The sequence below is a fragment of the Tachysurus fulvidraco genome, chromosome 21 (assembly GCF_022655615.1).
Source record: "Tachysurus fulvidraco isolate hzauxx_2018 chromosome 21, HZAU_PFXX_2.0, whole genome shotgun sequence".
NCBI classification, from domain to species: domain Eukaryota; kingdom Metazoa; phylum Chordata; class Actinopteri; order Siluriformes; family Bagridae; genus Tachysurus; species Tachysurus fulvidraco.
In genome coordinates, this window is record NC_062538.1 from 13,663,959 (window position 1) to 13,691,859 (window position 27,901).

At 37.7% G+C, this 27,901-nt stretch overlaps 1 protein-coding gene across 1 annotated transcript; it reads left to right on the forward strand.

The window, feature by feature from the left end:
* Nucleotides 1-4,129: 4,129 nt before the first annotated feature.
* skp1 (S-phase kinase-associated protein 1) lies at nt 4,130-10,013 on the forward strand. The gene is made up of 6 exons (XM_027152936.2): nt 4,130-4,299; nt 4,919-5,015; nt 5,170-5,243; nt 6,550-6,693; nt 7,041-7,181; nt 9,539-10,013. Exons 2-6 carry the CDS (start codon nt 4,919-4,921, stop codon nt 9,572-9,574), a joined length of 492 nt encoding a protein of 163 aa, XP_027008737.1. The 5' UTR covers nt 4,130-4,299; the 3' UTR covers nt 9,575-10,013.
* The last annotated feature ends 17,888 nt before the right edge of the window (nt 10,014-27,901 follow it).

A 27,901-nucleotide genomic window follows, 5' to 3' on the forward strand; every position in this document is an offset into this window, starting at 1 on the left:
AAATTTTACACAGCGTAAATCATTTTGTACTTCTGCATGTATATGTAATTACTGGAATTAAAATATTTTATTAACCCATATAATAAATGTGTTAAAAATATTAGCTTGCACAAAACAGTCACCAAATAAAAAAATTATTGCATGCACATAGAGCAGTAATAGAGAGACAGTAATAAATCATGTAGTTGTAACAAAGCTCCACCTAATCAAGACACATTTCATCTCGTTAGAAAGCACATGGTTAAAAAAATGGAGAGATCATATAGTTCATTAACACGAGAAAACTCCATATTATTATAATACCATATAAATAAACAGAAAACACACTCCGACAATCACTTGTTTACTGCATGCAATCCTTTTCATACTGGGTCTAACATTGGCCATGAGATTAATATTTGTAACTTTTATTGTGGAGCTAAAACATATAAGACCTTCACAGCAATTCTCCCACACTCTGCTGCAGATTATTCAACTCAATAATATATATATATATATATATATATATATATATATATATATATATATATATATATATATATATATATATATATATATATATATAAACAAACCCATATGTATAAATATGGCTCTTAAAGGAAGTGGGTCACAGTGGAAGAAACACTTATATTCCCACATAACTGTACAGTATTGACGAGTCTACATATTGACTTATAGAGCTGAGCATTTCTTTATTTCTGAAGTCCTCTCTAAGTTTGGTTTTTGCAGTTCTTTTATTAATGTGATTCATACTCTCAATAACGGAATTAACAGCTGTGTTTCCTTAGCTTCCGACACTTCTCCCCTGTTTCCTGTGGGTCAAGACATTCGCAAGGGATGTCCCATCTCTCTTTGTCTTTCTTTTCTATTATTGGCCAAGCTACTAAGTTTGCATATAAAGCACTCTGAACGTATAAATATTAGAGACAACACTTTTATAATTAGTCAGTTTGCTGATGATTTGTGTCTTTTTTATTAAAAATGAATCACAGGTTGTCTTAAATTAATTTAATCTTTTCTCTAAAGCATAAGGATTGGTGGTAAACCCCAAAAACGTTACATTTTGTATGTAAATGATTCAAATAAAATTTCTGTTAATGGTATTCTAGTTGAACACTTTGTAAAATATCTTGGGTTTGATATTTGCAAATTAGATTTATACCATTTTCGTTACAAGTTTCAGCTAAGGTTAAAATATTAAATCTTTTGACTTTGCTATTCTGTTTTAAATATAAATAAGGAGCTATAAAGAGGACGGTATTAATGCTTTAGATTTTCAATCTATTAACCAGACATTTAAAATGAATTGCCAATTAAGAATTGCATATCAAATAATGAATTATTCTGGTTTGGATAACCAACCTACTCTTCAAATATTGTGGTGGCCTTAAATACTTATTGTCCTGTATCTTTAAGTTCAACTCTTTTGCAGTTCTTCATACTAACATTACATATGTAGTCCCCAAAAATAAGTCTACTACAGTTGTTCCTTTAGACAAAGTAGTAATTGTTGGAGACTTTAATGTTCATTTTAGTTCTAACCCAAAGATTAAAAATAGAAAATATAGTCATAGTGCCTCAATTAGAAGCTATCCCAGACAATTATCTCATTTCATTAAAAATCCGCTTTGGACACAACATTTACAATTTGCCATGTCACCAGGTTAAACATACATTTATGTCTGCTACTGCAGAAAGATTCACCAACAGTCTCCCAGAATTATCATCCATGATTGAATCACCATCTACACCCTACATATTGTAGCTCCATTTAAAAGAAAAGTAATTAAAGAGAAAAAACTAGCACCCTGGTACAATAACAACACACAAACTTTAAAACAATCAGCTAGGAAATTAGATAAGAATTTTTTTAAATTTAAAACTGTAGCAAAATTAATTAGGAATAAAAACTGTTGAAAAAAGAGCACCATCTATTTGTAGCAGTAATGACTTCATTATTTTGATGGAAAAATTGATAACATCAGCCAGAAAATTCAGACCATTCATTTAATTTGACAATTTGATATATATCACCGTAGATAATATTTCTGGGTTTTTTTTAGTACTTATACTCCCCTCCAAGAGACTGACTTAATTTCACTGATTTCTTCTTCAAAATGATCAACCTGCATACTGGATACCTGACCCACATGCTTCTTTAAACATATACTACCAGTAGCTACCCAGCCCATTTAAAAAATAATCAATTCCTTAGCACTGTCTTTGTGCTGAAATCTTTTTTGCTAGTGGTTATCAAACCTTTGATTAAAAAACCTGACCCCGACTAGAAGCCATCTTTAGGTCAATATCAAACCTCCGCTTTATCTCCAAGACCATAGAAAAGGGTGTAGCTCAGCAGTTATACTCATACCTACATAGGAATAATATTCATGAAATGTATCAGCCAGGATTTAAGCCTCATCACAGCACAGAGACAGTGCTGGTTAAAGTTGTAAATGACCTGTTACTGGTCTCTGATCAGGGTTGTGTCTGTTTGCTGGTGTTGTTTGAACTTTGTGCAGCTTTTGATACCACAGCCCGCACTATTTTTCTTGATAGGCTAGAACAGGTTGGTTTTAAAGGCTCAGATATCTGGATACTGTTGTATCCACCCTCACAAGCTGCTCAGGTTTGCATACTGTGGAATGGTGTCACCTTCTTGCTGTAGCCTTTTAGTTAAGCTGTCATAGATAGTTTTGCCAGATTCCTGTTTACACTATGCACATAATTTTACATTGTCTATCACCTGATTACAATCATACAATCATTTTGACAATTTTGATACTGACATTATTTACATGGGGGGCACGGTGGCTTAGTGGTTAGCACGTTTGCCTCACACATCCAGGGTTTGGGGTTCGATTCCTGCCTCCACCTTGTGTGTGTGGAGTTTGCATGTTCTCCCCGTGCCTCAGGGGTTTCCTCCAGGTACTCCGGTTTCCTCCCCTCGGTCCAAAGACATGCATGGTAGGTTGATTGGCATCTCTGGAAAATTGTCTGTAGTGCGTGACTGTGTGAGTGAATGAGAGTGTGTGTGCCGTGCGATGGGTTGGCACTCCGTGCAGGGTGTATACTGCCTTGATGCCCAAAGACGCCTGAGATAGGCACAGACTCCCCGTGACCCGAAAAGTTTGGATAAAGGGGTAGAAAATGAATGAATGAATGAATGAATGAATGAACATTTCCATTTCCATTATTTACTGTCCAGTGTCACCCAAATGAGGATGTTTTCCCTTCTGAACCTGGTTCATCTCAAGGTTTCTTCCTCATATCCACTCAGGATGTTTTTCCTTGCCATCCCCGACTCCGGGGGATTGAAGTTAGAGATATATAGAATAATTTTTTTAAATGAATATTTTCAAATTAATTTTAAACTAAACTTTCTTTTTCATTTTGATATATTTCTTTATTTGTTTAGCTTTCATAACCTTTTGTGATGTCCGTTTTCACCTGTTAACTGTTACATTCTAACTCATGTTTGTTGTGACTTTCCTTTGCAATGAATAAATAGTCTACAATCAAAGCTCATCTTCTTGCTCTTCTTGCTCTTCTTCTTCTTCTTCGGTTGGCAGACTAACTTAAAAATTGCATTTCCGCCCCTGCTGGATTGGAGTCTTGAGCGCAAGCTAGTAGGTAGTTTAGGAAAGAACATGGAAGGCGAAAGACAAGAGGGAAAAAACTAGTGTACTGGATCTTTTATTTGAAGTTTTAATGGTTTTATATCGGGCCAAAGCAATGGGTATTCAAGTAAAGTTTGGATACCATGTTGGGGTGGTAGACAAAGAACTTGAACAAAAGGAGCTGGATATTTAGAGGACATCATTGTATTTATTGAACTCTTACTTTCAATAAATGTTCCCATATTATGCAATAACAATGTGCAATAATATTAGAGATTACATCTCTGCATCTCGTTCTATTCTGTTCCATTCTATCATCTATAGCACAACTGTACATACAGTCTATCTTGGATTTTTGATGTATTTTGTATTTGCACATGTGTATTTTTTTTATTCTCATCCTATATTTATTGTCTGTGTTGTTTCTGAATGCTTGGTAATAAAGCTCTTTCTGATTCTGATTCTGATTCTGATTCTAAAAGCAAGCGTTAACTTGTATTGCACGCTAGATTAGTCATCGCTCCAGACCAGTGGGTGGTGGTAATACACAAAAAGTCGTTTGTCAAACGCCATTAAAAACCGAGTAAGAAGAAGCGGCGGCGGCGGCAGCAGCAGCCTTGTGACGGGCCTTTATTGACTTTTACATTTAGACTTTAAATCTTTCAGGAATATACTCATTGTAAGTATATGGGATAGTACTGAATAACGCAAATATTAACATGTTTTCGATGAATACCTCCGTTTTGACGAAACCTATTGCCGTATTTTAGAAAAATGCTAATTAATTGTTGATGTGTGCTGCTAGGCCTTAATATCAGTCAAATATCAGGTCGGAGTTCGCTTTTTAAAATTGTTAGTTTTCTCAGACAAGTGAGTTAGTATAAGAAACGACGTTTATCAGTAAATATATTGTATATTACATATATATTACACACACAGGCTATGGCAGCAAATGTTTAGTCAGATGGTTTGACGAGCTTTGTCGTTCCGCCCAGTATATTGCAGCCCCATCGGAATTATAATTGTGTTGCACAAATAGTGTCAACAACCAACAGTTATTGAGATCTCGCAAACTAATGTAACGTATTTCGCAATATTAATAATGGTTGACGTTAAATAGGTATGTTTAATATTATTTAATTCAGTAGTTCTATTATTTATTGCTGTTACAGAATAAAATGGTTAGGCTCATGGTTACCTAATGGTTGCCAAAGGTTTGCCTTGATAACTTCATATTACCTTCAGTAACTGCTGTAACTTTTGTTATTTATTAACCGTGCGATAACAATTTTACATAGATGCCAACAATTAAGCTGCAGAGCTCCGACGGAGAGATGTTTGAAGTGGATGTTGAAATCGCCAAACAATCTGTCACTATAAAAACAATGTTGGAAGGTAAGATACTGACAACTGCTGGTGTAGCCATGTCACTCTCTTCTGTTTTTGTTTTATCTACTTATATTACTTTGTTTTTTTTATGTTGTCATATAAATATCTTAAGATATTTGTCTGCTGCCTTTTTTTCACTGGGTCTGGCATTGTGTTTAAGATTTAGGCATGGATGATGAAGGGGATGATGATCCTGTTCCTCTCCCAAATGTCAATGCAGCCATTCTCAAAAAGGTTGAGTATTCAACTGCTCATTATTTTTTACTACACAAGCTGATCATCACAATAACTATAGATTGCAGCTTTAATCTCTGGTCTGTTAACATTTAGAATTCTTATTCATACTGTATGGTTAAGTAGCTCTGATAGTGTGCCATTTAATTTATATGTTGTAAGTGATGACATGTATGGCTTTACTGTTATAGATAAGTGATTTGTCTCACATCAGAGAAAGGGCTTTGGTGGCTTTATATTACGGATAACAGTTAGAGCTCTGTTACTTTTCTGGTGGTCAGGGTGTAAACTGCCACTGGTTGGCACTTTGCTGCCCCTTGCTTCCTAACAAACTAAGATTTGTGAATAAAAGAAACTCACTGTGCCATAACGTATATATGCTGCTTTCAATAAAATTGTCGTGTTGCTTTGTTAACAATTCTGACAGCCGGTATTAAGGAAAGCCAAAAAAAGGCAAAAAAGTTTAGCTAGTGTCTTGTTAATAATAAAATTCAGTCCAAATTTGAGTCCCTTCATGTTTGCTATGTTAAAGGACAGGTTAACAGGTGAAGTCAGACAGGAATATCCACGTGGACAATGATGTTTGCGGGTGACAAAATATATATGCATGACCGAGAGGGAGAGAAGTAGGGGGTTATAGAGGGCTGAGGTCAAGATGGTGCAGGAGTTTAAGTATTTGGGATCAACCGTCCAGTGTGACTGGGAGTGGGTGGAGAAAAGTGTCAGCAGTGTTGTGTGACAGAAGAGTATTCTGTATGGGTTAGAGGCTGTAGCAGTGAGGAAAATACATAACGTCAGAGATGGAGGTAGCAGAGATGAGGACGTTGAGGTTCTTTTTAGGAGTGATGAGGATGGACAGGATTAGTAATGAGCACATCAGAGGGACAGCTCAGATTGGCTGTTTTGGGGACACGGTCAGAGAGACTAGATTGAGATGCTTTGGATATGTACATAGGAGGGAGTTTGTTATATTGGTAGGAGAAAGGATATAGATGTTGGAGAAAGGAAGGCCAAAGAGTAGAGATGTGTTAAAAGAGGACATGAAGATAATTGGTGCCAGAGTAGAGCATGCCATGGATAGAGTTAGGTGAAAACAAATGATTTGCTGTGGTGACCCCAAATGGGAAAAGCCAAAAGTAGATGATCATCAGTCTGTTAGGCTGCTCAGGTCTTTTTTCTAAAATATTGTGCAGGCATCTACTTATTTATGTCTCTATGAACATTCTCTCTCTCTCTTTCTTTCTTTTATTGATTTTATGTATGTATGTATGTATGTATGTATGTATGTATGTATGTATGTGAATAGGTAATTCAGTGGTGCACACATCACAAAGATGATCCCCCACCTCCTGAGGATGATGAGAACAAAGAGAAAAGGACTGATGACATCCCTGTGTGGGATCAGGAGTTTCTCAAAGTGGACCAGGGCACACTTTTTGAGCTCATTCTGGTCTGATTTTGTTTTTGAGTCTTTTAAGAGCTTTAGCAAATGCATTTAGATATTTAGAGACAGTATTTAGAAAACCATAAAGGGTTTAAATGATGTGGAATATTTTCTTTAAATTGATTAATAGAATGTGCTGTTTTTCTGTGTATTACACAAAGTGCAAATTTCTATTTCTTCTGTTGCCATATTTGTTGCTGTGTCCTTCAGGAAAGAAAAATGCTATGTTGCCACTAGTAGTAAACATTAGACAAGTTTATGATTGGATACAAGAATCCTTGCGGATGGTATGGTTAAAAGTTCTATTTCTATTATAATAGGTTAATCTCGTGCATTTTCCTACTTTTGTATAGGCTGCAAACTATTTGGACATCAAAGGATTACTAGATGTCACCTGCAAAACAGTTGCAAATATGATTAAAGGAAAAACACCAGAAGAAATCAGGAAGACGTTCAATATTAAAAATGACTTCACAGAGGAAGAGGAAGCTCAGGTAAGGGAAACATTACACTTGGACTATTGGACCATTTGTCTGTTTTGGATAAAGCCTTGAAAACATTGATGTATATTATTTCACAGTCTGTACAGGCGTCATTTTACATCAGCTTATTCAATCTCTTCCACCTGAGGGGCGGGGATGGGCTAAAAATATAAATCATGTTCAAAAACTAAGAAATCCTGTATGTATCTACACATGCAGCATACCAGAAAAATGGGAAGAAACTCCACTATAAGAATACAAACATTAATTCCACCGAAATAAAATGCAATTCCAACACCAAGCAGCTAAATTAACAGAAAAAAAATGTAAACATTGCATACATAAGATAACTGACTCAAGAACTTGGCCATTGTGTTATAAAAACACAACCTTGGTTGATCCGAAAAGCTGAAATTCAACAGATTCCAACGGTATAAATTTCAGCACCTGTTACCTTTATTTTGGTACAGGAAACTGCATTGGGTCCAGTGAATGAGGCAGTAGGGTCATGTTATGATGAGCTTCTTGAAGAGCTTTGTGATGATGGCTGTAAATGTGACTGGATGATAGTAACTGAGGGAGAACTCTGATGACTTTTTTTGTACAGGGGCAATGCTAAATTGGCCACACAAAACTGTGGTGATTTGTTTTTTGAAATATATTACTGCCTATTACAAGGGCCGCAACTGCTTCAAGCAGTCTTTGGTTTTCACACTTGGATTTTGTCAGATTCTCTCAAGCTCAATCAAATTAGGCATAGGAAGCATCTAAGAACTACCATATTAAGGTCTATTCAAGGATACTTTACTAGCTCTAATGTCCGAACTACACCTTATTCACCTATGGACATTCATAGACTTGTCCTGAGGCCAGTAACAGTGTCATGGCTTTACTCTTCTTTTTTCTTGCTGATCCTTCACACTTAAGCCTGAGTTTGTGTGCATTCTGGAGCAGATTTTCTTAATGTATTGCTCTGTATTTTTCAGCCGTTAGCTCTTTCTCAATTCTGATCATCCTCCCCTTCCCTGCTACTGTTTATCCCATAGTGTGGTGATGCCTTCATCCTGCTTCACCAAAGGGCACTACTGCTCTTCATTTAGCTGTTTAAACTTGGTAACAGGTAAAAACCTGTTACCAAGTTTAAACAGCTAAATGAAGAGCTGTGGTGGTTCCACCTCCATTCATTTAATAATAAGGGTTAGGGTTTAATAATTGCTCCATTGTGCTCCATGGAACACAGTCCTTTTTTTTAAACCCTTGTACATGTTTGATTATAGAAGTCAATGGCGAGTTCATTGGATTTTGCCAGATCTTAACCAAATTCATATTTACTGTGAATTGTGGGACCTTGGACACATGGGTTTATGCCCTGCTAAATCATGTTCTATCAATTGAATTTTGCTGAAGTTCTAGAGACATTTCGAAATAATCAATGCAAACTGAATACACACAAGCTGGATTTGGAGTGCCATAGCTGAGGAGCTAAATCAGAGATTTCATTTATTTTATAATTCATATATTTTGATTTTTACTAATTTTGATTTTTTTTTAAATAATTTTGCGTTATAGATTGTGTAGATTGCCAAAATGTAACTTTAATTCATGTTACATTTATTATGTAATAAAGTGCACAAGTAAGTGGGTCTGAATACTTCTCAAACCCAGTGTGTAATATACACATACATTTTACCATTTGAAATTAAAGCCATAATCAAACAATTGTACATTGCATAGGTGTTCTTTTGTCATAAGCATTGGTACTCTTTCACACTTGATAAGTAGCACATGTGATTGTTTAATTGAATTTAAGCTGTATTAAGTTTAGGTTTTCTATTTTAATAAGTTAATTGCCATTTGAAATCATAACGACAGAAAATTTATTAAAGGGGGTTGAGTTTCTCCTTCTAATATCCTATAATGTTAAAAAATATAAACAGAACAGAAGCATACACCAGGATGTGAACTGTTCACTATTTCATGTTAATATTGTAAATATAACTCAAGAAACTTATCTATGATTTAAAAAGAAATGAATAGAAAATTAAATGTAAATTTTATTAGAATCATTTTAATAGCATAAATATACTGTATATTGTCTGTGTGTCTGAACAGAGGGGTGGTGGTAATTATATCTTTGACAAGGTGCATAGGAGTAACTGGTTAAAATGAATCTGGTGCTTAAAGTAAATAATTTTAATGATTATATAAATTTAATGTTATGTCTCAGCCGTAGGTTAGTTTTGACCACAAACTACCGACCCATAGTTTTTAAACCACAAATTACTCAGTAGCTTATCTACAGTTCTGCAGATTCAGTTTTTAAAAGATGTTTTGCCTCTGATAACCAAAATCTGTGCTTTGTCACACAGGTACGCAAGGAGAACCAGTGGTGTGAAGAAAAATAAAGTTCATCCAGATAATATCACACTGTATGGATTATTCCCAAAACACATTTACTGGTTGCACTGCATTATTCATATTTGCTGATATTTACAAATAGATCAGTAGAATTAGACCTCTTGTGTATTGATAGCATGATCCTCCTCATTGCTTGTTTAGTGTAAAAGAATATAATTTAAGTGGTATCTGTTTTTATTATTCTTTGTATATTCAGCAGAAATAAATAGTATATTCACCTGTCCCAATTAGATGAAGTTTACTTTTATTTTATCATTATTTCTTATATCATCAGGAAACCAAGTTAAATTTTGACCGTTTTTCAGCCAGATAATTTTTTTGCAATGTAGATATATTTACCTAGGCTTCTCATAACTCCTTAGTTTCTATTCTTCTAACAAAGCATATACTTATCATTTAGTTCAAAAATAAAACCTACAAAATGTATGCTGGTGTGTTGCATGTTACTTTATGGATTCTCTTGATATTCTTTCGTAATCTCAAACAAACCTTATCACACCAAATCAAAAAGCATTAGTATCTACTCTTTAATCACAACCCTTTCTATTACTCAGGGAAGATGTTTAGAAGGACCTTGGACCCATAATTTTCCAGGAGGCATTACACATTATATTAAGGAATTCAAGTAATTGGAATAAAGAGGCTACAAGATACTTTACAGTAGTAATCAGATTTGAATTATTACTTGGATTGTTTTTCACGTTGCTTCTGTTTGACTCAAGGTAGCATTTGACACTTGATTAAAGCTTAACTAGACACCTCTTTGAGCAGATACATTTGTTGTTGATCTTGATGTATCCATGCTTATCGTTCCTCATTATCTATCCTAATCAGGAGTTTTAATACCATGTTAACATTAAGGGATTTATTAACCTATTAATTGAGCAAGCTAGAAGTGATGGAAGCAAAAAAACATTAACAAACCTGGTGTACATCTACCATTAAGGGAGCCCTATATTACCATAACCTGAAATGCTGTCATCCAAGGAAGAAGCCCCTAAAGAAATTTAGAGAAATTATTATTGTACTATTATTTGTACCACCTCAGGGTCAGCAAACCCTGCATTTCATATTACTGCCCAGTTAACACCGCTGTGCAGAAGGAAAACAGACTGGTTTGTCTGTGTATAGCTGTAGGCCACAAACAAAAGTCAGGTTATATGGGGAAGGATGTATACAAATTTTATGAATAAGTATTAAAGCTTGTTTATCAATCAGTTTGCCAGGGCAGCTTTTAATGCTGTGCATCACTTCTGGCATGTTGACTGAAACTAAATAATTCTAAAATAAAAGTTTCCCTGTGCTTGGTTTCATGCCAAATGTTTCTTTTAATTTCATGTTGAGAAGAAAGTTCTAATTTGTATATAATTCACTACCAGCCACCAAAAAGTCTTTTGTGTTTTGGAACATGGATTCATCTGTAAAAAAGCACACGTTATATTTCCACTAATGTTCCATATGAACAAAGTAATTAGCTAAAATGTACATATACAAAAACACAACTGAAAAGTTGAAAAGAAAGATGGTTGACAGACAGCTAAAGGTGCTAGTTCTGTGGCTTTGAATAAACTTGTAATAAATGCTAAATTGGTGTAATATGATATTGCAAATTGTATAAATTACATCCTATTATGTAAATAAATTTTATTTACGCTTCCTACAACAATGGTTATTCTTGCTCAGCGGAAAAACCACAGTCCATTTTCAGTTAATCAATAGTCTGATAATGTTATGTAAAATGCAAATGATTTTTATTGGTGTTAACAGTGGATTTATATTTAAGTAAAATAAATCATGACAATAATAATTTGAATAGCCAATAACTGAGAAGAATTTGTTAGACATTTATAACAGATCCTGTGATATGGGTATTAGAACTTAACTCCATTCCCAATGATGACCCTCTCCCAAATTTTTAGACTTCACGAGTTAAAACCAATTGAGTAAATTTGTCTCCACCTAAATTGGTTTTGGCTATATTGTTAAACGTGTCCATATGCTCCCCTGAGATATTGCCACCAATTTCTTGATGATAGGCTGAATGGCCCAGGACAATGGTAGTTTTCATATATTATCCAAAACGTTTATTTGATACAAATAACATTTTAAGTTTCTGCAAACGGATTGAGATAAATAAGACATTTAAACTTATATTCCAAAGAAAAGGTTTGTTTTTGTGTACAAAAACAAGAATAGTGCAAATGTATATGATATTGCATTTATCCCCTCCTATACGCCCTATTCCATTTGTGTATTAATAGCTCACTGGGGATCCTGTCAAATGGTTGATGAAAGGTATTTGGCCAATGGTGGCATGTAAGTAGCATTTGAGTAACAATAATCAAAAGTGTCTTACAGATTTGGATGGATGCAGCCTTTTATGCAGCCTTAATGGTTTAGCTCCCATGTATCTAACTAGTCTGCTAACACGCTACAATCCTTCACGCTCTCTGAGATCACAAAACTCAGGGCTTTTGGTAGTTCCCAGAATATCTAAGTCTACTAAAGGTGGTAGAGCATTTTCTTATTTAGCTCTCAAACTTTGGAATAGTCTTCCTGATAGTGTTCGGGGCTCAGACACACTTTCCCAGTTTAAATGTAGATTAAAAACTCATCTCTTCAGTCAGGCGTACACATAATACATCCCATAATATCATGCACCAGTACATCAGACCAGCACATTTTTATGAACGGCAGATATGTTAATCCCTTTCCACTGCTTTTCTCTTTGTACCCATCCCGAGGCATCCAGACACTGTACCAGCTCCCATCGTCCTCTGTGGGACGAAGCCTTTGGACATCCACTGAGCCGAGGCCGACTCTAAGAATCCTGAGACATCTCCAGTTAGACTCTGTGGTACTCAGAAGATCAGAAGTCCTTAAACCTCACACCAATACACCATTTGTTTGACTGTATATTACAATCACACCCCCAGTGTCACCCATATGAGGATGGGTTCCCCCTTGAGTCCGGTTCCTCTCAAGGTTTCTTCCTTTACCAATTTAAGGGAGTTTTTCCTTGCCACTGCTGCCTGAGTCATCTCAGACTTGCTCATAGGGGAATAAATACATACACACTGTGAACTATATACATCTAATAATAATCTAGAATTTTTATTCTGTTAATTCTTATTTCTTTTATTATTCGTTATTTCCTTTATCATTAATTATGTCTACCTTCTGCTTTATGTTTATGTTCTGTAAAGCTGCTTTGAGACAATGTCTATTGTAAAAAGCGCTATACAAATAAACTTGAATTGAATTGAATTGAATTTTAAATTTCAGCTTGATCTTAAATATCTGACATTAGCTTCACCTATTGTGACCATGCCCCAATAATAAGAACAGTGAGGGCCAAAATGTCCCAGGCCTCTCAGAGGACAGCTAAGAAGATCATATGTGTTTTTCTTCCCTCATCACAGTGAGGAGTGATTTTCTGTCTTGTATAAACAGTCTTTTGTCTTGCATCATTTGCACTTGGTTGCATACAATTTAAATACATTAATCTAAGCTTTTTAGGTCTTAGTTGGTGTTTGATGTAGTGGTGTGTCTTTATGTAACACCAGGATCCCAAAGAAATGGTTCATTTTCTCTTCAAATCAAGTACATATATATATAATGACAATAAAAGCTTCTTGATACTGATAGGCACTTGGTGTGTGAAAATATGTCAACATCATCATTGTCCTGGATTAAAAAAACTGAGTTATTCTTAGAAATGACTACACAATCTGGGTCATGTATGTATGGAGGAACAGATGTGAATATGAGATAATAAACAGTCCTATTGCTGTCAATGAATACAATGCAAACTAGCGATTGGCTAAAGAACAGAAGACAGAGTGGAATCAATCTATTCCTCTACCCTTCCTTGTCAGGAATGGCTGGGACTAATGATTTCCTCCCCTATTTAATCCTGTTGTCTTGTCCTCCCCTATTTAATCCTGTTTGCTGAGTACTTGTTGCTTGTTCATTGTCTTTGGTTTGCTGTCTTTGGTTTATTGTTGTTTTTGTTTGCGTGTTCCTAGTGTTTGTAGCCCTTGTTATTTTCCCTAATAATCCCCCTTTTATCTTCTCCCTGCATTTGGGTCTAATTCCGTCCTGTGATGACACCCGCTTTTTCTGACAAACCTCCGCCAAGAGAATGACATGTTAGGTAGTTCCTGTTCAATAAATATGTATGTACTGCTCAAGATATCGTATTAATTACTATTAACAATTAAATCCATAGAGACAGGTTTGAAATGTCTGGTTTTAAATGGGTGATAGTGATTTAAAATAAGCAGGACAAGATGGGCAGCTTAAGACAATACATTTGTAACTAGATTTGTAAAGTTCGTCGCAACAAACTTTGATGTTGGCTTTGACGATGCAAGTATTCACAAAGGTCGGTGCATTTTGGAGGCGAGTGGACAGAAAGATTGTGAAAGCTACTGGACTGCTAGGGTGCCAATACTTTTGGAGCTCGGACATGAGCATGTGACGTGACCATAATACCCGTGGGGCAGTTCCCCTCATTGTGTTGAGTGTTTTGATATGTCACATGTTCATGTTGTGCAAATTTTTGATTTCGCTGGTTTTGGGGGCGGGGCTACACGTGACGTAACGTGACGTGACCATAATACCCGTGGGGCAGTTCCCCTCATTGTGCTGAGTGTTTTGATATGTCTAATGTCCATGTTGTGCAAATTTTTAATTTTCACGTGACCTCACATGACGTCACGTGATGTCATGTGACATGACCAGAATACCCGTGGGGCAGTTCCCCTCAATGTGCTGAGTGTTTTGATATGTCACATGTCCATGTTGTGCAACTTTTTGATTTCGCTTGTTTTGGGGGCGTAGCTACACGTGACGTCATGTGGTGTCGAGTGACGTTACCAGAATACCCGGTGGGGTGCCAATACTTTTGGCAAAAAGTGGCTACTAGGGGTTTGGACATTTCATGTCAATACTGCAGTCATTATGGGATTCTACGTATTATACTGCATAGAATAGTACATGCAATTCTTAATGTTGGATGTATTGTGTGTGTGAGAGCTTAGAGGACTTTTCGGAATTCCCTATTCAAGTCTATGGGATGTTCGACCGTCGACTACGGGAAAACCGAAAATTACGTCGGAACTCCGAAATAAAAACTTCGTCCGGAGTACGGTCCTAAAGAACCTTTCCGAGTTCGGTGTAAATCACTCGAAAACTTGCCGAGTTATAAACCTCAAAAGTTTATAATGGAAGTCTATGGGAAAAAAGGCCACTTTGAGCTTCCGTACCGGGAATGCCGGAATTCCGATCGCTTAGAAAAATAGAAGCAACAAACTTCAGACCAGGGTCTACAACATATCCGAATTTGGTGCATGTGGCTCGAACGCCCTAGGCCGCATTTTTTTAAATTAATTTTTGTCTAAAAATAATAATAATAACTAGATTTGTAAAGTTCGTCGCGACAAACTTTGATGTTGGCTTTGACGGTGCAAGTATTCGCAAAGGCCGGTGCATTTTGGAGGCGAGTGGACAGAAAGATTGTGAAAGCTAATAGACCGCTAGGGTGCCAATACTTTTGGAGGTGAGCAGACATGAGCATGTGACGTGATCCGAATACCCGTGAGGCAGTTCCCCTCATTGTGCTGAGTGTTTTGATATGTCACATGTCCATGTTGTGCAAATTTTTGATTTCGCTTGTTTTGGAGGCGGGGCTACACGTGACGTCACGTGACGTGACCAGAATACCCGTGGGGCAGTTCCCCTCATTGTGCTGAGTGTTTTGATATGTCACATGTCCATGTTGTGCAAATTTTTGATTTCGCTTGTTTTGAGGGCGGGGCTACATGTGAAATCACGTGACGTCACGTGACGTGACCAGAATACCCGTGGGGCAGTTCCCCTCATTGTGCTGTGTGTTTTGATGTGTCACATGTCCATGTTGTGCAAATTTTTTGATTTTCCTGGTTTTGGGGGCGGGGCTACACGTGATGTCACGTGACGTGACCATAATACCCGTGGGGCAGTTCCCCTCAATGTGCTGAGTGTTTTGATATGTCACATGTCCATTTTGTGCAAATTTTTGATTTCGCTTGTTTTGGGGGCGTGGCTACACGTGACGTCACGTGAGGTGACCACAATACCCGTGGGGCAGTTCCCCTCATTGTGCTGAGTGTTTTGATATGTCACATGTCCATGTTGTGCAAATTTTTGTTGTCGCTTGTTTTGGGGGCGGGGCTACTCGTGACGTCACGTGACGTGACAGAATACCCGTGGGGCAGTTCCCCTCATTGTGCTGAGTCTTTTGATATGTCACATGTCCATGTTGTGCACATTTTTGTTGTCGCTTGTTTTGGGGGCGGGGCTACACGTGACGTCACGTGACGTGACCAGAATACCCATGGGGCAGTTCCCCTCATTGTGCTGAGTGTTTTGATATGTCACATGTCCATGTTGTGCAAATTAAATGTACTTAATTCTCAGTGAACTTTGTCATTGTTCACAAGTACAAGTACAGACAGAGAAACAATGGGTAATATCTAATTGTTTATTTGTGATAGAAAATATTGTTGTATGCATTGCATACTATGCATTTAAAAAATAACAGTTCATTTTTCTAAAAAAGGAAACCAATTAGTTGTTCATTTTAAGAGACCCGTCTTATCTCTCGTTTATTTAATATTGCTCTTTAATTAAGCAAAAATACATTTTATCCCATTAATCGATGAAATTTTTGGTAGATTACTGAATTACTAAAATATTCGATAGCTACAGCCCTAATCTCAGTCTACCTCAGTTTTATTTCTGCTTACAAAACACTGCACATATTTCTTATATTTTCTTTCATTTTTCACCTTAAATGTTAAGAGATAATTGTTAGATGTTCATTGTGACTTTAGAATTATGTTTAAATTTTAATTATCCATGGTTGTTGCCATTTCTGTCTTAATAACTGGGGATTATGGTCAGAGGAAGATCTATCTATCTATTGTTCATTTAACAGTAAGAATTACATGTACTGTTTTATGCAGTATAATAATAAGTAGAATCCCATAATGACTGCAGTATTGACATGAAACCTCAGTAGCCACTTTTCTCCAAAGGTGTTGGCACCCCACCGGTGTAGCCCCGCCCCCAAAATGAGCGAAATCAAAAAGTTAGCACAACATGGACATGTCATATATCAAAACACTCAGCCCGATGAGGGGAACTGCCTCGCGTGTATTCTGATGACGTCACGTGACAATAAAAAAATTGCACAACATGGTCACGTGACATATCAAAACACTCAGAACAATGAGGGGAACTTGCTAACTGGTATTCTGACGTCACATGATGTCACGTGAAAATCAAAATTTAGCACATGTACATGTGACATATCAAAACACTCAGCACAATGAGGGGAACTGCCTCACGTGTATTCTGATGACATCACATGCTTGTCTCCACTAGCCTCCAAATGTTTTGGCACCCTTGCTTTCTGTCCACTTGCCTCCAAAAGTAACACCCTAGCAACCGAGTGCTGAGATTTGCCACGTGCAAGCACCATTCACATTTTCTTCAGGAAATGTACATTCTAGTTGTAAGTGTTTGTTACCTTTTTGGACTCCTTTATCATTTGTAATGTAATGTTGGCTCCCATTTAAAACAGTTTGGCTCAAGCCCAGCCATTTTAGGGTCATGATTGAAGACAATGTCACTTCCAGAGACAAGCTGTTTCGTGTTGAGGTTTTATTCAAACTGACCATCGAAAATACCCTCTTGGCATCAGCATTAGTGGAATGTGGAAGCACTAAAACCAAGGCTGCTTGTTCTGAGCAGGTGTTGTCAGTGAACCGGGGCCCCCAGTTTGAGAACCACTGGCCTAGTCTTCTTGTTCTGAGCAGGTTTTGTCAGTGAACAGTCTGTAAAACTGTTGGCTAAGTTACACTCATGAAACCCTGATGCTGATTATCTGGGAAACTAACAGCAGTCAAAATGTGTCACACAAGTTGTGTGTAACAGGATCATGACTCAAAGTGCTCAAAGTGATGCTCGCAGATCCAGTGGTTTTCTCTGTGGGTGAACGAGGAGGATGCTGAACAATTTGGTTGTTGCGTTAAATCTTACCCAGATACAATAGTGCTATTTTCTGATTGGCTATTGTGTAGCCTTTTTTTTGATTGGCTGATAAGTGTTAGGCTCGACTAAGAACTCCAGGGGAGACACACTTGATTCTTGCCCAGTTCCATAGAGAGAGCGGTGTGGACAGATACATTTTGGGTGCTGCAGCATATTAAATATATGATAAATAGCAGGGGAGGTTCTAGACCTTTTTTAGGGTGGCTCCAGCCCCCCTGTCTGTGATTTCAGCCACCCTAAAAATAAGAATAATTTTTACTTTCATAAATAAACAATAAAAATTATGTTAAAATGCAGGACATGTCGTCGATGGGAAAGAAAATTATTTATCAGTTTGATCCAAAAGCGATATTTTTTTACTTTGCTTTTACATATGTGCGTTGTAGTCTTTCAAAAGTGCGTCATCAGCTGTCTGCTTTATTTGAACGGAGAAGTACAGGCACGCATGCGCAGTCAGAGCTGGAGGCATTTATCTATAACGTTAATCGGCGTAAAACCGCAAAGACGGCAACCAAAAGCAGTGAAATTTCACTATTCTTATTACCAGAGTTGATAGCATAAAATATTAACAAAATAGCAGCAAAATATTAATGCAAACAATCCATTCAATACTAAATAAAAATAACATTTATTGATTTGTTCTTTGTCTTGTGAATATTTTTATTAATGACTACATTAATTGGACACATTAAGTGTTTGTAGAGAATGCACACATACATGAACTGATTTGATTCAAGACTGGCATCATTACATCATGCATAAAATTTTGGTGTCCACTTTTGCCATTAAATAATACCATAACTTTTGGCTTACGATGTAGTCATATATAATAGAAAACTCTTCTTGCTAAAACCCCCTAAAGATGAAATCCTAGAACTGCCCCTGATAAATAGTAAGTTTTTCTGTGCGAGAAATACAATGTGTGGTGGGAGTGCATGACAAAAGCCCGTAATGAGTGACTGTCACGCTCAATGCGTGATACTTGAGAGCCCTGATAAGGGCATCTGCCAAATGCTGTAAATATAAATGCAAAGAGTCTCTAAGAAGTAAAGATGGGAAGATATCTGTGAAAGAGTGATATACATCAGCCATACCTAGCAGGCACGGGAGGAGGTGTCACAGTTTTTCATGATGATAAGCTCGTTTACAAACAAGAATCTAGACATGTTTAACTCATTCAAAGTCATACTTCATACTAACATATATGTAGCCACACAAAAAAAAAAACTTACTGAGTCAGTTCCCCTTATTGTTATTTACAGACCTCTTGGACCATATTCTGAATTCCTCTGTGAATTTGCACATTTCATTTCAAATCTAAAAATGTTTCTTTAGACAAAGTAGTAATTGTTTGAGACTTTAATATTCATTTTGATAAGTTAGAAGATCCTCTGAGAACAGCAGTTGTTTCCATCTTAGATTCAGTAGGGGTGAACCAGAAAGTAATAGGACAATGATGTATTGAAGTAATAAGTTTAAAGTTTCAAATTAGATTATTATACAGTATATCTCTTACAGTTATCCCTAATTAACAAGCCTGAGCTGATGGTGGCAAGGAAAAACTCCCAGAGATAACATGAGCAAGAAACATTGAGAGGAACCATTCTGATGATAATGACAGTAAATAATGTCCTTTCTACAAAGGGTTTTAGCTGAGTGGAGTTAAGCAACTAAAAGCTCCTGAGAATCTTATAGTCAGTAGCATTTCTGAATTCATTACAGACTTAACCCTAATTCCTTATTGCCAGAGTATGCAAATGATAAAATGTGCAAATGGTCACAGGCAGCTCTATCACCAGCAGTGATGAACCAGGTGATAAGACTACCCCCAGATGTAGGGCATCAGGATTGATGAACTAGGTCCAAAAGAAGAAGCAATCAGACTAAGAACTCGGGAGTGGCATGTATAGCTCAACAGAGGGAGAAAGAGAGAGAGAGAGAGAGAGAGAGAGAGAGAGAGAGAGAGAGAGAGAGAGAGAGAGAGAGAGAGAGAGAAATAATAAATATTAGGTATGCTTGTAATCAGTGTTGTGCTAGTTACTAAAAATGGTAACTAGTTACAGTTACTTCATTCAAAAAGTAACTCAACTACGTTATTGATTACTTACACCAAAAAGTAACGTGTTACTGTTAAAAGTAACTTTTTAGTTACTTTTTTAAAGAATGTTCTTTAATGTTCCCATTAATGCCCTTTTATGCGTTATGGTCTATACAAACACAAAACCAGACATCCCAAGTATCCTGGATGTTCCGGGAGTCTCCCACATATTGATGGCGGCTCCCTGATTCCCACAAATTAGTTACAATCTCCCGTAATCTAGAGCGAGCGAGCAAGAGCACGCATGCGCGACAGAGACAAGTATTCAAGTATGTGCTCCAAACCTTGTAGCGCACAGTAGAAAGGAAGGGGGCCAATCCTGATTGGCCTGTTTCGGTAAGTCAACCAATCGTCAGTGTGGGTGGTCTATGGCCTATGTGTTTCGAAATTACTGCCGCACATACTTGAATAAACGGAAACACGCCCACAACGCGTCTTCTTCTAGTGATGGGAAGTTCGGTTCTTTTCCGCGAACCGGTTCTTTCGGACAGTTCGATTTAATGAACCAGTACAAAAATCCAGTTCACCAGTTCTTTTACGTCCTGACGTAATGACGTCATTCACAATGACGTAATGACGCAAATTCCATCATCCCGCTGCCGGCAGATATTAATACAATAAATATAACACATTCTAAAAGTTCTTTGTAATCATAACTTTAGTTGAATACGTTTCTTACATTTAAGTTTTGCAACTAAAACACCAAGTACAGGCATTGATGTGCAAACGTGGATGTTTTACGTGTCATAACGATATAAAGTTAATAATCTTCATCAACTTACAAAAAGCGGCATATAAAAATACAGACTAACCTGCACAATAGTCAATAGTAAAATTAACTGACATATATTGAGTGACATATATTGATTTTTTTAAATAAAAATGTTTAATAGCCTATGACTAGTTACTATGCATATCCCAATATGTATAATTTGCTCTGAATGTTCACGCATGCGCAACATCAACAGTATGTCGGACGCATCCGAAACAGTTCGTTCAGTGTACTGATGAGTCGCTGTACCAGTTCATCAGTTCTCGGACGCGTCCGAAAGAAACAGTTCTCAGTTCAGTGTACTGGTGATTCGAAGTATCAGTTCAGTTATTCAAGCATGCGCAGTATCAACAGCTCATCGGTTCTCGGACGTGTCCGAAACAAACAGTTCTCAGTTCAGTGTACTGAGGATTCGCTGTACCAGTTCAGTTATTCAAGCATGCGCAGTATCAACAGTTCATCGGTTCTCGGACGCGTCCGAAACAAACAGTTCTCAGTTCAGTGTACTGATGATTCGCTGTACCAGTTCATCGGTTCTCGGACACGTCCAAAACAAGCGGTTCTCAGTTCTGTACTGATGATTCGCTGTATCGGTTCAGTAATTCACGCATGCGCAGTATCAACAGCTCGCGCTCACAGTTCTCTCAGCACAACATGTCCCAGTTCAGTGTACAGGAGTTACATATATTCCGGGATATTAGTTTAGTTAGAGTCGGAGCGACTGTCAGGCATGACTGAAAGTGAGTAACTTTAGTAACTTGTGGATCAGCGCTGACTCAAGACGCGAACTGTTTAGAACGAATCAGTCCGATTTGGTGAACCGGTTCATCCAGTTCACTAAAAAGAACTGGTTCAAAAGAATGATTCGTTCACGAACTGGCCATCACTATCTTCTTCGTGTTTACAGTGGTTGGCATCCACCAATCCTACAATGCGTCGCTGCTGTAAACAGGTTAGGCTGTAGGTTAAACTTCAGCCAAAATGAATTAATTTAAAAAAGTAACTGGTAACGCATAATATAGTAACGGTAACGGAGTTACTTTATTTAAAAAAGTAACGCATTAGAGTACAACACTGCTTGTAATCATGTGATGGTTAAAGATAATGTACATTGTGTGCAAATTGCAGACAGGGACTCCAGCAAGACTATCTATGACAGCATACAGTAACTAAAAGGGCTTCCTAACCACTCCACAGTCCAAACATAAGTGACTTGGAAGGGTGGTAGGTGACAGCATCCAAACATCCCAGTTCACCGAATACTCTATGCCCATGAATCCTACAGATCTGCTCCTTTACTTAAGAAAAGCTATTCATAAAAAAGCTAGACTAAACAAATGCGTTTTCAGCCTGTACTTAAACACTGAGCCTGTGTCTGAGTCCAGAACTCTAATTGGAAGGCTGCGCCATAACTGCAGGGCTCTGTAAGAAAAAGCTCTGCCCCCTGCTGTTGTCTTTACTGCTTGAAGTACCAATTAGCCTGCACCTTTCGAATTAAGTAGATGTGGTGGAGCATTAAAAAAAAAATTATACCTCAGGTACTGTAACGTGTCTGTCTGTGTTTCCCCTTGTTTCTGTCTGCCGTCTCTCCCTGATGTTAATTGTTTGCTCCACCCACTCATTCCTTACCATGGACACTAATTGCATTCCATCTCTTCCCCAGGTGTTTTGTCTTTGTCTCTGATTGTCTCTGCTTTGTGATTGGTCCCTGTTTACTATATATACACTGTTTGTTCATTCCCCTGTTGTGAGTCGTTGTTGGTGTTTAGTGTATTCTGTTGTCTGTTCCCTGTCCTGTTCAGTGTTCTGACCTGTTTTGCCTGCCTGCCTGTTTATGTTTTGTTTATTAAATTAGTAACTGCAATTGGATCCTCACTTGCCTTTGTTTCACCATGTCACTTCGTGACAGAACGACTCACCCCATGGATCCAGCAGAAATACTGTTTTGTCTTTGTCAGGAGGACTCCCCGGTCGAGGAATATACGGAGGTATTTGTGGACCTGTGCAATCAGGTCGACTTCGACGAGAAGGCGCTCAAGGACATTTTCAAGCATGGACTAAGGGACATCCTGCGTTATTTGATGCCGTCTACCCGAGAGATAAAAACATTCTCGGAGTTTGTCAACTTGGCGTTGGAACCAGCCACGGACACCCAGCCGAACAGACCGGGTCGACAGAACCGACCGGGTCGACGGAAACAGCCGAATCGGCCGGGTCGACCAAAATGACTGAGTCGGAGAACGCAGTCGACATCGTGACACCCAAACTCCCTGAACTCTCTGCCTGGCCTGAACCTATGCCCAGAGCACCACCCTGGTCTCCGGTCCTGCTCTGGTCTCTGGCTCCGCCTCCAGCACCACCCTGGTCTCCGGTCCTGCTCTGGTCTCTGGCTCCGCCTCCAGCACCACCCTGGTCTCCGGTCCTGCTCTGGTCCCTGGCTCAACCTCCGGCGCCGCCCTGGCCTCCTGCTCTGCCGGCGCCGCCCTGGCCTCCTGCTCAGCTGGCACCGCCACTACACAAACCCGAACCTCCCTCCCACCCTGGTTGCGCCTTCGCTCTACCCTCATGGACTGGTTTTTGTGGACTTGGGAGTGTCTGGAAGCCGCTTGTAGGGGGGGTTCTGTAACGTGTCTGTCTGTGTTTCCCCTTGTTTCTGTCTGCCTTCTCTCCCTGATGTTAATTGTTTGCTCCGCCCACTCATTCCTTACCATGGACACTAATTGCATTCCATCTCTTCCCCAGGTGTTCTGTCTTTGTCTCTGATTGTCTCTGCTTTGTGATTGGTCCCTGTTTACTATATATACACTGTTTGTTCATACCCCTGTTGTGAGTCGTTGTTGGAGTTTAGTGTATTCTGTTGTCTGTTCCTGTTCCCTGTCCTGTTCAGTGTTCTGACCTGTTTTGCCTGTTTATGTTTTGTTTATTAAATTAGTAACTGCAATTGGATCCTCACTTGCCTTTGTTTCACCATGTCACTTCGTGACAGGTACTGTGGTACGAGACCATTCAGTGCTTTATTGGTCCGTAATAGTATTTTATAATCAATTCAAAATTTTACTTAAAGCCAATGCACCATAGGTAAGATAGGAGTGATGTATTCATATATTCTGGTTCTAGTTAGGACTGCTGCTTCTGCATTCTGGACTAACTGGAGCTTGTTTATGGACTTACTGGAACATCCAGACAGTAAAACATTGCAATAGTCCAACTTTGAGGTAAGAAATTCATGAAGTGACATCATATTTCTTTTTCTATTTTATATAATATAGCAATATTTCTGAGATCAAAGGAGTCTACCCTAGTGATATCTATGTGAGCTTTAAATGAGAGACCGGTGTCTATAATCACACCAAGGTCTTTTAATGCTGCACATGATGAAATAGATAGACCATCAAACGTCTGGCTGCCTGTTGTCCTATTACAAGCACTTTCTTCTCAGTCTTGTCAGTGTTAAGCCGTAGGAAGCATCCACTGTCTAATGTGCTTTTACTCATTCTTCAGTCTTATTAAGCTGAGGTCTCTAATCTGACTTAGCTGAAACATATAGCTGTGTATCATCATCATAACAGTGGAAGCTACTGTAATAACATGTTTACAAATAATTGCACCAAGGGTAAGCATATATAGCATATAAAAAGCAGTGGGCTTTAACAAATGTTTAAAAACATCAAGTAGAATAGCATGGTCAGTGGTGTCAAAAGCTGAACTAAGATCAATTAACATCAGCAAGGAGACACAGTCTAAGTGCTGATCAGAAACAGTAATATTGTTATCTACAACATTATCTATCAAAACAATATTTATTATTAAATTACTGGTTTGTGTTTTCTGCCTCATATCAATTTTTGCACTGAAATAATTCAGCTGCTGCAAATAGACGGTGTGCCATTTGCTACATTGTTTTTATTCCTGTTTAATTTTGCTACAGTATTAAAGAAATATTTAGGATTATTTTTGTTATCTTCAGTTAGGCTGGAAAGATACAATGATCTAGCAGGTCCTACACACACAATAGGGGACACACTCTTGATCTGCTCATTAGCAAGGGTCTAAACATTCCATCCACTGTTATCAAGGATGAAGCGCTATCTGACCATTTCTGTGTTTTTTCTGTGATGAAGCGCTATCTGACCATTTCTTTGATTTATTGATCTGTCCTGCCACTGATGATAGATCTATCTATGTCAAAAAAAGGTTCATAAATGAAGACACCAGTGAGGTATTTATGAATGCTATATCAATGTTGCCAAACATATCAGCAGACTCTGTTGATGTTCTCCTTGAAAATTTTAACTTAAAAGTTAAAGATATTATTGATGGTATAGCTCCAGTAAAGGTCAGGATGATCACTGGCAGACGTAAAGCACCTTGGAGAAACACAACAGCGGTACAGAGCATGAAAAGAACATGCAGAAAAGCTGAACGTATGTGGCGGAAAACAAAACTTGAAGTGCATTATAGCATCTATAAGGACAGTCTTTGTGCTTTCAATGTAGAACTAGGCACAGCTAGACAGATCTTCTTCTCAAACATTATAAACAACAACATAAACAACACTTGCACTCTTTTTGCTACTGTAGAGAGACTAACAAACTACGGTGGCCAAGAAGTGCAAAACACATTACCAAATCAGAAAACACATTACCAAATCAGAAAACAAATTACCAAATCAGAACACATTACCAATTCAGAAAACAGATTAACAAATCAGAAAACACATTACCAAATCCGAAAACACAACGACAATTCAGATAACTTAGAAGAGATTGTGATTGGAACACGTACCGATCATTGGACAAGACACCTGTCACTCAAGGTATACAGGAAGTACAACTGTCTGCCACAAGGAAAAGTTGGAATGTGTGTGTAAAGTTCTGCGTTTAAATATAAGGAAATAACAGAATTAAACATTGGCAATGGAATTAATTCAACGTTACTTTGAGGAAGGACATTCATATGGAGTGATTTTGGAGATGCTGGCAGTATATCATGGCATAAAGCTAAGTTTGCGCTCTCTAAAAACACACCTGAAGGATGCAGGTCTGTTTCGAAGACAAAACTATTCCCCAATAAACGATGTAAAGAATGCTATAAGAGCAGAGCTCCGTGGACCAGGACAGTTGTTTGGTTACGTATGTGGTATGTGTATGTGGTTAGCACTTCAACAGAAACACAAGTTGTGTGTTAAACGTGATGTTATGCGGTTGCTAAAAGAACTTCACTCAAATGGGACAGAGCAAAGGAGACGTCGTAGATTTGTTTGACGTACTTATCATTCCATGGGACCAAACTATCTGTGGCATGTGGATGGTTATGACAAACTAAAGCCATTTGGTTTCACTTTATCAGGATGCATTGACGGTTTTTCGAGACCTGTCCTGTGGCTTAATTGTGGGCCAACTAACAATGATACTGCTGTAATTGCACACAACTTCATTATTTGTGTACAACACCTTGGTGTTGCTCCTATGAGACTACGAACGGACTGTGGAACAGAAAATGGTACATTGGCAGCAGTGCAGTGCACCCACCATCATCACCATACAGACTCCTATGCTGGCTCAAGAAGCCACATGTATGGTACATCAGTTAGCAATCAGTGCATTGAATCTTGGTGGTCCAGCTTTAGAAAATTAAGGTTTGTGTTGACTTCATATTCTTAAGCTTTTGTCCAAGACTGAAAATTTTGTTTGTTTGATGCCTTAGTGGCTAGTGTAATAGTTATGCATTATGACATTTATTTAAATTAAATTGTCACACAAAATTACAAGAATAGAATAAAGAATTTGAATAAGAATAAATTATTGTATGACGTGATTTTTCTATTTGTTCGGTTGTTGAGGGCTCAGTTCTGGATAGAACTGTTTGGGGATCTCAGGAATGAAGGTCACTTTAATGGTAACAGCGAACACCAGTGCCTGCTTCAGTTCTGCTTCCAAAATGTTCTGCAAGAGGACTTGGATGAATTTGTAGAACTCTGGAATAAGCACAGGATTAGGCCCTCCAGACTTGCAATGTGTCCTGGAGGTATACCAAATGAACTCTATCATCTACCACACAGGTCAGCAAATCATATCTGTAAAACTGCATTTCATAATTAATCTAATTATAAAAGGTTGTTTAAAATACAAAACTACAAAGGTTACATTTTATAAATGTATCTGCTAAATACATTTTCACAGAAATCTATCTTTTTGTAGGTCAGGATCAAGGGACTGTGGCTTTGCAGTTGAGGAAATCATGTTATCTGCTTTTCCTGAATCAAGGCTGACACCTCAGTTATGTGGTGATAAAAACATTCAGAAATATCTAGAGTTTGCAATGCAACATACTCATTTACAGTGGCCAGAGAACTGTGACGAAGCATTACAACTTTATTTAACATTAAAGGAAACAACAGGTCTTTGAACATCAATTTTCTTAAAAAAAAAACCAAAACACAACAAACATAAGAACCAGAGTACAACCTACGAACAACTGAGAAAAACACTGTATGGTGTCAATTTCACATTATGAATATTGTGGTAATAAAAAACATGACAAACGTGTATCATAATTAAAACAAAGACTTACAAATTCTCAAAACGTTATTAAAACTAATTGACTGTCTATAAAGGAGCTTAGATCCGAGTCAGGTTAGAATCAGAAGAGCAAGAGAGATTTTAAACTTGCCCATGGCCTGCATGAGTCTCTTCATAATTCAAAAACAGACTTGGAAATGAGGATAAAAACTAAAGCATGAATATAAATTCAGTAAAAAAAACCCTGATAATTAACTAAAGCAAACTTCAGCAGAATTGGGGAAAAAACTATTGTTTTAAAATCTATTTTGTTATTATATTTTGTTGACTATTTTGTTCTTTGTTAGATTTTTATCGCATGTATTTTTTTGGCTTATGTCCATGATACTCAGGATGTGAAACTGATGCCATTACAATTCAACATTTTCAATTATGGCTATTTAAATGCATCCAAAACCTGGAGAGTTCTGGATTCCAAAATCCATTTGAGTCTGAAAAAGACTGTAGGTGTCCAAGTGTGGTAGCTTGAGGGTGTTTGCACATGTATTTGCCATTGGGAAGGGTGAACTGGCCAGAAACACAATGCAAGGACGTGGTGTAATTCCAGCAGGAGGAAGTGAAGTCAGGCCAGTAGCAAACATAAGTAAGTTCTTCAATGACACTTCAGTCTGATGTTCTAAAAAAACAAACAAAAAACAAGACTCATATTTTTCATTAAAGAAGTTATTTACCAAAAACTTTGTTTTGACTTTTTTATTGGATTAAAGATTTCACCAGTTCACTAAAAAAAACAAAAAACAGAATATCTATTTTTAAGCACAAA